Genomic DNA, 12,200 nt, shown 5'->3' with positions numbered 1-12,200 from the left:
ATTTCTTGAGTTTCCATCATGGATGTTTCACCTCACATGTAAGCTTGATCCTTATTTGGACATATGTTCTGCAAGTTCCTGTAATCATCTAGAGAACATGCTTAGGCTGTTCCAACAGAATGCTCCCAATTTTTAATTCCATCTTGCTCAGATATCAGAAAGATTTAAGCTGTCTTTCTGTTTAGATTTTAAAAGACGCTATCTCAGCCCCTTGGAAGCATACCTGCCCTTGGGTAATAATCACTGGCAGAAAGAAGCTGGGAAAACATTGCTTCATTTGTCTCATTTGTATCTCTGCAGCAGTGGAGCATAACAGACTGAAATTGGGTTGCATCAAGTTGGGAATGTGCCACATCACAAATCCAAATTAGCTGGCAAATTACATTTTAATGAAGATCAAGATGCAAGCTGACCAGATCAATAGCTTCACCTATTTGTGGCCAAAGTCTATCTGGAGCCATTTTCCAGTTCATTAACCTGGACACCAGTTGCTGTGGTCTGTTGTTCACAAGGGAAGAGAAATAAGCAATAGCATGCCTGATTGTCACTTCTTAACGTGAAGCGATGGATCAATTTCTTCTTTTACAGCTGTCTAGACTGGGGTGGCATCTGTTATGGAACCCACTGAGTCTTGAACCTTTAACCTTCAGGAACAGAGTCAAGGTTTTTCACTGCATGGCAGTTCTGTCAATTAGCGTTGTTATGAACGTTTCAATATCAAATAATAGCAGAATGTTATTCATAGTAATATTATCATTGTTATTGCTGTTACTTAGATAGTTGTGTTGTGGGGGGGTGGGGTGGGGTGGAGAAAGGGATTGTAAATTTGTTTAAATGGCATGTGGGAAATTCCAGGGTGGTAAACACCTAATGTAACTGGCTCTATGCCATCTTCTCATAACATTAAGACCATGCCAAGCCATAAGCCTCTTCCAAGTACTGTTTGGCCAAATGTTAGCAACCCAACGGTATTCTGATGAATTATACATTTGGAATAACTCTTTGTGTTCTATGGAATCATTCCACATTTTCAGCGACGGAGAGAGGCTATCATAAAAATTCATGGAAACAGTAAGGGGTGTTTTACAGCAAAATGCTGTATCCCCATTAAGCACACCTAATTCCTGCTAATTTCAGGAAGATTTGGGTTGCAATCTTGCACCTAGTTAATCATGTTGAAATGTTTATTTGAGTTAGAACACTTTAGGTAATGCATACAGTGGAGGGGCCACAAGGTTATTGAGAAGACATACACATAACAGAAGAAAGGACATTTTGCCACATTCTGAGGCTGCTTCAGGCTGTGGTATTTTAGAGTGGGCTTTGGTCACATACTATGAAATGCAGGTTGCACAGTTAGAGTAGATTTAGCCGTCTGATGCAGCAGACCTCCCCAACACTGGACTTTTTGCAGTAAAGAAGGTGATAGGAAAATGCACTGGAAGGTGTGAGATAATGGTTTTTATTTATTTATAGAAATATTTACATGCCACCCTCTTGGGGTCCCTGCCAACTCTACAGCTTTATGATTCTATGAATATAAGACCATTTCCCCCAGTTTTGCTTTTTGTGTAGCCGGTTAAGTTGCTGAACTGGCATGACTCCTACCTCCTACAGATCAAAGTGGGCTTGAATTTTATGCACTCTTTCAAAAGTTACACTAGTGCATTAATGTTTTGTGCATTATTCTTGTGTTGGTCATAATAAAAATTAAAATAAATTCCGCAAACTGTCCAAACAGCCTTCAGTTAGAGGCAATTAAGAGTGTCTCTGAAAATTACAATGTACGTTTAGTGACATAGCCTATCGTAGAAGATACATTATTTCTCTTTAAAGAAACCCTTGTTTCTAACTTCTGTTGTCTGACAAGTTTTCTCATTTGTATGGAATTATTCATTACGGAAAATGTTGAGATAGCTGTTGCACAGCCATATAAAGCACAGCACTGTCTACAAATGCAAGTATCTTTATTCATTTCAGATTCAAACATATGCCCATCTTTCAACTGGGAGAAGAATATGTCCTCTAGCTGAGACTTGTCTTCACTGAATCTCAGCTTGATGGGGACTCCAGGGGTGGCTATGAGACTCCTACACCTCTAAAGTCCCATACACAATCTAAGAAGTCCCATACATAATCTAAGAAGAGCCTGAAAGCTTTGAACCCAAGCACTGAGAGAATATATTCAGCCCTATTGTCTATTCCTTTTGGGCTGCAGAGTGGAGGATAGAAAATTGACAGTCTATTTTATTACAAGAAATTTCAGTAGGGTGAAATTCCAATTCAGTTTTATTTCCACATTGGCTGTAGGCCATAACCGAAATGCAGAAATACAGTACTTAACTATAGTACTTAATGGAACCCATATCTTACAGATTAGTACAGTGAGCAAAAGATAGGTCAACCAAATTTAGTTTTCAGTTCCACATTCCTGGTGATGTAGAATAAAATCTGAAGTTTTAAAATCCTTCCTCCATGTTATTTCTAAGCTTACTGCTTAATGAGGCTAGTATAATTTCATCAGCAATATGATGATAATATTAATATTATTAATAATAATAGATGTTGATGACACGCAAGTGACCAACATGGTTTTTCTTTCTTTGCAGGTGTTGTGTTTCACTACCGAGCAGCTACTAGTAGGTACACCTTGAATTTCAAGCAGGCTCAGGAGGCCTGTGTGGAGAATGGTGCTGTTATAGCAAGCCCTGATCAGCTGAAAGCAGCCTATGAAGATGGCTTTGAGCAGTGTGATGCGGGCTGGTTGTCCGATCAGACCGTTAGGTGAGAGGACCAAGTTGCTTCTTGACTGCACACCCTAAAACATCTGCGGGGGCAAATGAAACGTGACCTTCACAAACTTCTACTTACTCTGTTGCAGGTATCCCATCAGGCAACCAAGAGTTGGATGCTATGGAGACAAGATGGGGAAGGAAGGAGTCAGAACCTATGGATATCGTCTTCCTAATGAAACCTATGATGTCTATTGCTATGTGGGAGCCTTAAATGGTAAGCAGAATCTTTTTTTATGCATGCTGGCTAAACTGTAAAGCAGGCTTCCCCATCCTGATGCCCTCCAAAAGGTTTGGACTGTAACTTGGTGTTATGTACTGAGTTGAATAGGATCCAAAATGCAGCAGTCTGATTGGTCCACAGGAGCCACCCAATCCAGCTCCAAGTGGAAGTGAATCCACAACCTGATTGGCCTACAGGGGAATCCCAGAATTAGCCAATCACGTGGAGCCCATTGTGTAAATAATGTATATAAAGCAGACATTCTGGGGGAACTTCCATTCCTCCTCACCACTATGAGCTGAATAAAGAGCATGAAATCCACTCTCGATTCCGAGTATATTTCACTTACATCAGCCCAGGTCAGCATAGCCGATGGTCGGAGCTTTTGGGAGCTTTAGCCCAGAGCATCTGGAGGAATCAGGATGGGGAGGGCTTATTTAAAGCACACGCGGTTTTTCGGAAACCAAACATCATGGTAGTGAACCTTACATGGACCTAAGCTTTCAATGGCAGCTCAGTATTAATTTTATCCTCTAAAAGAAAAAGATTCCAGTGCCTTGAACCGGGTCCAGTAGTCTGTGGGCAGCCAGTGCAGATGTTTAAGAAGAATTGACCATCTGTCCCCGTTCCCCCTCAGCAATTTCGTCGCTGCAATCTGTGCTAGCTGGAGCTTTTGAACCAGGCCCAAGGCCAGCTCCACATAGAGCATATTGCAGTAATCCAATCTCAAGGTTCCCATTTCATGGATTGATTATGGCTGTAGCTGGCATACCAGATGAAGCTGGCAAATGACACTGCTGGTCACAGAGGTCATTTGGGTCTCTTATGAAAAAGGTGTTTCTTCAGAGGGAGGGCAACCTTAACCAGAACAGACAAGCGACCTGCTTTCTGGACACAGGAAGCACTTACAGAGCTTCCTTCTTGCCAGGATTCAAGATGCATTCACTGGTCCTTGTTCACTCCATAAGTACATTCATGGGCTAGTCCAGGGCTTGCACAGTATCTCCAGATTCATATATTATGGAGAAAGAGAGCTGCTTGTCTATCAATGTAGCAATGACACCATGCCCCAAAACTAATGACTGCTCCTAACAGCTTCACATGTAGGTGTTAAAAAAACTTCAGGGAAAAATAGTGTCCTGTGGAACCTCACGGTGGAGGCATTTTAATTTTGGACTGATTTTTCAAGGTAGGGAAAACCTTGGTGAAGAAAGCCATTGGCACTTGTTATTATGCCACTGGATTCTTAACATCACGTACCTGAGTCACCGCGATTGTTTACTAGTATCCGAATCAATAAGCGATTTCATTGTCATTGTTGGACTAATCACTAAGTGAGAGCACATGCAGGTAACTGAAGAATAACTGATGGAAGGATATTATTATACAGTGAAATGCCAGGGCCAAAGTGTTACACCAGATGGGATTATTAGCAGGGTGGAGAGCATGTGGAAATATGTTGTGAATTTACCATACTAATTAGATTCATCAGGGTGAGATATATGTAAGCACACGTGATTTTAGCTCCTTGCATCTCCTTTTATAGCCTGTTTCTATGCATGCTTACTTGGAGTTAAGTTCTAGTGAATTCAGTAGTGTTTATTCCCAAGCAAAGGTGCATGGTGTTGTGACTTTGGGCTTTCAAAAATCACCTCCGCATTTATAGGTGTAGGAGCTGAGTTTTTGTTCAAGAAAAGATACAATTTGCATGAATTTTCCCGACACTGTTCTACTCTGGCGGTCATTTATATGTGATTTCATATTTCATACTGGCCTTTTATTTATTTTGCAATGCCCTGAATAGTTTTGCTGAAGGGGCAGTGTAAAAATCATTCAAATGCACAAATATAATTGTTCGTAATTTGACTTAAAGGCAAATTGTTTTGCTTTGAATGCTGCATGATTAGAAAGAGAAATACTTTCACATTCAGAATTCTGCGCAGCTAATTGTGAAACTGGGTGCAAGTGATCCCTGTTTGCATGTTTCCTCTTTAATGTGATTATTGCAAACTAATTAATTCCTTAATTAACAAATACGGGGTCAGAAAGGGCACTTGAGTGGTCTGTCAGAGGTGTTTTTGTTGATATGCCTGCTTAAAGAACATATTGACATAATAATGCCTAAGTAGAGCTTTTGAATAATAATAATAATAACAACAATAATTTTTAATTTGCACCCCACCCATCTGACTAAGTTTCCCCAGCCACTCTCGGCAACTTGTAAACAAATAGTTCAGGAATGTTTATTTAGTTTGACCCCCTAGATAAACATGGTATTGATATCTGGCTGGAACCAATGGAAAATCTGACTTGTAAAAAAGCCCATTTTCCATGTCCCACTGATGATGCCGATGCAAAACTCAGCTATGGAATGCAAAATCTCCTGCCTCAAATCCTATTAAACTATGCCCATATAATAAGTAATCAAGGGAGTGGTAGGAAACTTATTTTATGGAAGTGTAAAGGGAAATCTAACATATATTTCCCCATGATCCACCTTTATTCCTTTTAGTCAAGAAAAGCAATATAAATCCAGATGTTTCTTGCAGATTTTCACACACACACACACACACACACACACACACGTACGTTAGTGAGTATTCACAACCCGCCACACAGCAAGGGAAACTCGTTGACTTCAGACTGCAGTTGCAAAATAGTCTATTGGTAAGAACAATAATTGCAGACCTCAGTTTTGGAGAAAACAAGGGCCGTAAAGCGAATGTGAGTTTGGCAGCCCTGCTGACTGTACTTACCTGGAAGCAAGCCCCACTGAGATTTTACTTCCCAATAAACAGCTAGGACAAGGATCATAACTGGCAAAATAAGCTGTGTGCATTGTTGCTGTTCAGTTGGCTTCAGGGAGCCTACTCAGGAATATAAGAAACCATTCAAAGTTGACACCGAGTGCAATGTGTGTGCAGAGAAGCATGCAGATGAGCCCCACAGGAGTCAGCAGAAGGGCATTTTTTCTTTTGCACCATTACTACTCAGCCAGACACGCAGCGTCATGACGAAACCATTCATATTAAAGACAGGATGAAAAAAAGGGTTAAAAAAGTAACTGTTACAAACTAACAAAAATGAATTTGACACAGTTTTATGGAATCAAACAACAATTAAAAACAACCAGTGTATGCCTGTTGATTCCCAAAGCAAATGAATTCAGGTCATTTGTAGGCTGATTTTCAACCATGTCAGATTCCAAAGGCAGGGTACAATGAAAAGATTTGAACAATTTGGCCTGTCATTTGGATTTGCTTGTGATCAACAGAGAGATTGACAGAGTCCCTATATGGATAAGTCTTTTCTATGTTTTTAAAAAAAGTAAAGGACTCCTGACAGTTAAGTCTAGTCGCGAACGACTCTGAGGTTGCGGCGCTCATCTCGCTTTACTGGCTGAGGGAGCCAATGTTTGTCCGCAGATAGTTTTTCCAGGTCATGTGGCTAGCATGACTAAGCCGCTTCTGGTGAACCACAGCAGCGCACGGAAATGCCGTTTACCTTCCCACCAGAGCGGTACCTATTTATCTACTCGCACTGGCGTGCTTTCGAACTGCTAGGTTGGCAGGAGCTAGGACCGAGCAACAGGAGCTCACCCCATCACGGGGATTCGAACCATCAACCTTCTGATCGTCAAGCCCAAGGCTCAGTGGTTTACACCAGAGCGCCACCCACATCCCTATTTTCTATGTTTTTAGCGGTTCTCAATTTTATGTGTAAACTGCCTTGAGTCCTGTGAGGGAACAACAACAACGACAACAACAACAACAACAACAACAACAACAACAACAGTGTTAGGTGCACTGAAGCACAATGCCTGGTACAGCTAGGGGAGTGATCCTCTATCTGAAGGATCCTAAATACGGTAATCTCATGCTTAAACCAATTCACAGATGGTCTACATACCAATGACCCTGGTTGGATGTAATTCAAACTGCCACTGACCAATGGCAAAACCCCATTGCAGGTGTGCAACAATATTCTTTCCTGATTAAATTTCATGTGCAACAAAACATATGAACTGAGTCTCAGAGGATAGAATACTAGAGGGTAACTCTAGAGGGTAACTCTTTGGAGTTCAAGCATTTTGGCATGAGGCTGTGGTGAATCTCTGTGTGTGTGTGTGTGTGTGTGTGTGAGAGAGAGAGAGAGAGAGAGAGAGAGAGAGAAAGCTTGGCTGCCAAGTCTATCTTGCTGCATTTAACAGCAATAAAAAGCAGCTTAGTCAGGTGCTTTTTAAACTGAGCAATGCAAATACACACAACAGGGGAAATCTGGAGATTCTTAGAGTGCTTTGACTCTGGGGCAGAGGCAATCAGCCTAAAACAGGGGGCCAAAACTAACAGAAATCACATTGCTGTCTGCAATCCAAAGATTGTCATGGTTTCCATGTCACCCCTGTTATTGCAGGGCACAGCTAGCTCTCTTGCTCCTGGCCCTGGTGTTTGCCTGGATCATTTTGCTGAGTTACTCTCAGTGTGGATTCCAGCTATCAAAACATTACAGACCACTTTTAACTCTTGATTCTCCCTCCCACCACTTCTTTCTAAGTATTTCTTCATTGCTCTAATGCTCGGAGCTACGTCACTCTCAAGCCTGCCAGATGGATTTTCTCTGTGTATTTCTGGAACATGTGGGAGAGATACATTTAAGCTGTTTTTGTTTGGGAAACCTTGGCTCAGGCAGATACATAATTCAGCACCTCAAAGTGTATGATAGAACTAATCCCCACACTTAAAAGTTGACTGCAACACTGCCCTGGTGAGAATAAGAGCTGGTTTTGGAGATTATACTTTTAATACTTTTACTGAGTTCACTAACAGTCATAATCTTGTTGAGGGAAGTTGCTTAGAAGGTCCAGATAATCTTTCCCCTTGACGCTGTGGAATGGGAAGCTGTGGATAAACACCACCCTAGCTTGGCTACGCCTGTGGAAGTCAGGATTAAAAGTTTAGTCGTTCTGAGACTTGTGGCCTGGGATGCAGCATATAGAAACAAGACAGATCTTATAATCTCTGTGGGTTATACAACTGAAGATTGCAGGGGTGTGTGTGTGTGTGTCATCATAAGACACAGTGTATGAGATTGCAAGCTTGTTTCTGGACTGCACCATTTCCCATGGTAAAGGAGAGATTTCCATTCATATAGCATACCCATCAAGCTGTCCTAAAACCCCCCAGAACATTCTGTTTTTCTCACAAGAGGACAGTGGCCAAAATGGCCTCTGTGATCTCGTGTGATTTCAGGCCGCACTCTTGCCCTGGAAAAGTGCTTTGGGGGGAGGGGGCAGCTATCTTACGCAGTGCCCTAAAACATGTATTTTTCTGGTGCTGTGCCTGAAGAAAGCACTTTTTGGGAAGCTGAGATCTCATGTGGGTCACTTGACTCATGTGGGACCTCAGTGCCGGAAGATGGCATCCTGGTTTGGGGCTGCTTCATATTGGAGGTTATGATATGGTACATGGTCAGTACATGAAAGAACAACCTGCTCATTAAAAAAGCCCTAGCCTATCAGACATCAAATATGCAGGGAGTTTAACCCTGTGATCCTGGCATCTTGTCTGAAGTGGTAATATAGTCCAGTGAAGTGACTGTAAGGATTGACATGCAGCTGCATGTAGCTGCTGAGCCTAAAGCAACTGGTGGTCTAGTGTGGGTGGGGCTCTCTTGGCCATATGTCACTGCTGGTTGCTGATAGGTGGACAGGCAAGGCAGTGGAAAACCAATCCAACACTTCTGATGCTTCTGATCCAACACACCATGCTGAGCTCCCTGCTGCCTTGCTTCTCCCATTGTCTTTTGGTAACCAACAGCAATGTGCCGTGTTGGGAAGTCAGGAAAGAAACGTAGCCCCACCCTGTCCCAAGCAGCACTTTAACCTAAGCCCGTATTCAAATGTATCCTAGCAATTTCAGTAGGACTCACTCCCTGACCCCAAACATGTTTTCTCAGAAGATGCAATTGATTTCAGTGATCCCCACCCCCCTAAATAATTGCACTTAGGTTTGCAACTTTGGACTTCCCTTACAGTCTTTGGAGTATGCTCTCTGAAACAGTAGTGAAATCATTATTTCATAAAACATGAAGAATCTCCCAAACCAGACATCAATTCCACTGCTAGCCGAAATGAGACCAGAGCATTTTTATTACCTGTTAAATTGGCTTGGAAAGCACATTCATATGTATCCTCCAAAGTAACAGAACAAAACATATATATTCCACTGCAGTTTGGCAGAATTAAATAGTGTTGTTTCAACATTTTTAGCCTCAAACAACCATTGTTTAGTTCTTGTTGAATGCTCATTTTGTTAACATGTCGCAATGGCTGTGTACACCACTTGAGATGCAGATTAGATTAATATTGACACATGGATTTGTAGTTTCCTTGCAAAGTAGATGGCGTATTTTGAAGACCTTACTGCCTCTTTGTGGCAACACATTAACTGGAATTGGCTTAGTAGCTGTTTTTTAAGCTAGAAGTTTTGAGACGTTATTGTGTAATTGCTTGGTTTGGATGCCAACATCTGGACACATTAACCTAATCAAACATTTGTTCATATTAGCATGAATCTGTACAAAATACGTGATGGAATGGCCATGCAAATATAGCGTTGGTTTTCTTGGCGTTGGTTTTCTTTTTATGTTTTTTGTTTTAACTTTCAGCTGTGATGTGGTCCTCTTGAGTAAAGAGTGTCCTGTTATCAGAGGCATTGCGTTCCTTGATTAGTCAGGTGCCTTGGGACAAAAGCCCAGGATCTCTGGCTTCATGTGCATAAATATGGAGCCAGCACTCTATGCCTCTATAGTAATCTTTGGCACTTGTTATTCTCTCCTGTTAGTAAGATGCCTATTATCATGATGGACAGAGCAGGGTATATGAAGACAGAAGGCTTCTGTGTATATTGCAAGGAGCCCAGGAGCATGCTCCCCACTTCCTTCTCTCTGAGATGTCTGATCTACCCACTGTCAAGGCTAGAGGTTGAGTTGTTCTGTCGCTTATAAGGAAGCAGTGTACCCCAAGTGAAGTACATTACATTTCCCCACAGCAGTGAATAGCAGAAATTTAGCTATACTGGATAAATTATTTGGGCCCTGATAGGATGGCAGTGGGGGTTCAACATACTTTCTGTCTCTTGTGATCTGCAGTGATCCCAGTCGCTATGCCCCCTTTTTAGGTTCTGTTCATTGGTCATGCTATGATGGCATGTCATTGCGTGTGTTTATTGTTGTGATAACATTCAGTGCTACCAATGATATGTACAGTACCATCAAGGTGCATAGTACTTTGCAAAGTTTCTTAGTGTTACCGGAAAAATCTGAGGGCTCCCTTGGACAAAAATAAAGCACCAACCAGAGCAAATTGAAGCAAATCAGCAGCCTGTAGGCCTGGTCTTTATTGAAGAAAGACTGTCGCGACAGGGTGTTCCCCTCACTTGCAGGTGAGAGGAAAAGACCCAGAAAAATAGTGTGCCAGGTCTTATAAAAACTTTTGAAATTCCCCTCCTCTAGGTCAAGCCCACCCCCCAGAAAGATCATGCATATATTACAGAAAGGAGGGGTTGAGGGAGGAGTTGGTGGTAACCTGAGTGTCTTGTCACCTGGCTGGTTCCTCCTTTCCCCCCTCCCCATGAGTCACTTCCAGGAGACAAAGGGGAGTTTGCAGTTTCCTGCCCCCTGAGGGAAGATCTGATCATTGTCCTTTGTTTCAGTCCATGCTGAATCCACTCCCATATGCAAGTTCTTTGTGATCTTGATTGTCTTCTGTCTGGGATCATCTGGGCAGGGCTCCTGCAGATGTGCTGAGACAGTGAAGGGATTTTGGCTGACCAGGGCCACCCCCCCCCTTTGTTAGTTCTTGTCATATGGAGTAAAATAAAAATGGAACAGTGCAAATCCAATGTATGGTTGATTTTCTATGAATTTATAACAGAAATGTGGCGTATGTAGTGTGTGAGTGGGTGTGTGTGTGTGTGAAGTTTGTACAAACAAAATGATTGGGGTGGGGGGGGGTTCCTGCTACATTAGGAAGAGGGAGGGATGTTACTGCTTGCAAGAAACTTAAATCTAAATGTTGACAATGAGAGAGTCAAAACGAATGGGGTTTGAGAGGGAAGGACAAGAGTAAATGGCTGACTGAAGTTACAGGTACTTAGGTTGGCTATGATTGATGTTATAGTTATAGTTGGGCTGAGTACTAAGTAGTTAAGCCAAATGTTACAGGAAAACGTGTTACTTGAGGAGGGATCTGGCGGAGGGAGAGAGAAAGAAAGGACAGGACCTGAATCTTCAGGGAATGAGATCCAAGGTCGAAGAGACAGCTGGGAAGAATGGACAAAGAGAACATTTTATTTAAGTGAATAGGATACTTTTTTAATGGGGAGAGACACATTGGGAGATCTGGGCAGGAAGATCCTCATAACACATCACAGCAGATTCATGCTTCCAATTCAATGTCAATGTTCCATTTTTTATTTACCGTATATAGTATTATGCACATACACACACTGCTCATGGCAGTATACATCAAACCAACTAGTTATAGCTGTGTGACCAGTAAGGAAAAATATACATAATTAATTCATTATTACAATAATCCTGGAAGTAAATTTTCCCCCCATTTAAAATACATTTTAGGAATGTGACACAGCCACCCATGCAAAGAAGTAAAGCTGCCCTTTGTTTCTCTTCTTGTAGGCGATGTCTTCCATATCACTTCTCCCAACAAGCTAACCTTTGAAGAAGCTAAAGAGCGGTGTGAGGCAAACGGTGCAGTTCTCGCTTCTGTTGGTGATCTGCATGCCGCTTGGAGAAATGGCTTTGACCAATGCGACTATGGCTGGTTGGCTGATGGCAGTGTGCGCTATCCTGTTTCTGTGGCAAGGATCCAGTGTGGTGGAGGTTTGCTTGGAGTGCGAACCTTGTATCGCTATGAGAATCAAACATACTTCCCTCCCCCAGACAGCAGATTTGATGCCTACTGCTTTCTACGTAAGTTTATTTAATGCTTAAGAATGTATAACTATCACAATTTTTTTAAAGGAAAAAAAGGAGACATAATATAACCTGCCAATCTACTGGATTCACTTTCTTGTGGTTTATTGTTTCTTTATTTGTTCAATTTCTATTTGACCCTTCCTCCAGGATTGCAGACACAGTAATGATAAAACATTAAAAACTCAAGG

At 41.9% G+C, this 12,200-nt stretch overlaps 1 protein-coding gene across 7 annotated transcripts in view; it reads left to right on the top strand.

Moving 5' to 3' along the window:
- Positions 1 to 12,200, top strand: part of VCAN (versican) — a 124,803-nt gene that overhangs the window by 36,933 nt on the left and 75,670 nt on the right. For all 7 annotated transcript variants that reach the window (XM_077936238.1, XM_077936239.1, XM_077936237.1 and 4 more), the window contains 3 exons: positions 2,610 to 2,784; positions 2,882 to 3,009; positions 11,713 to 12,006. In XM_077936238.1, the coding sequence (XP_077792364.1) occupies positions 2,610 to 2,784; positions 2,882 to 3,009; positions 11,713 to 12,006 (597 nt within the window). The remainder of the gene's footprint in view (positions 1 to 2,609; positions 2,785 to 2,881; positions 3,010 to 11,712; positions 12,007 to 12,200) is intronic.

The sequence above is a fragment of the Podarcis muralis genome, chromosome 11, assembly GCF_964188315.1.
Source record: "Podarcis muralis chromosome 11, rPodMur119.hap1.1, whole genome shotgun sequence".
Lineage (NCBI taxonomy): Eukaryota > Metazoa > Chordata > Lepidosauria > Squamata > Lacertidae > Podarcis > Podarcis muralis.
Note: the sequence above shows the minus strand (reverse complement) of the source record. Positions and strands in the feature narration are given on the sequence as shown.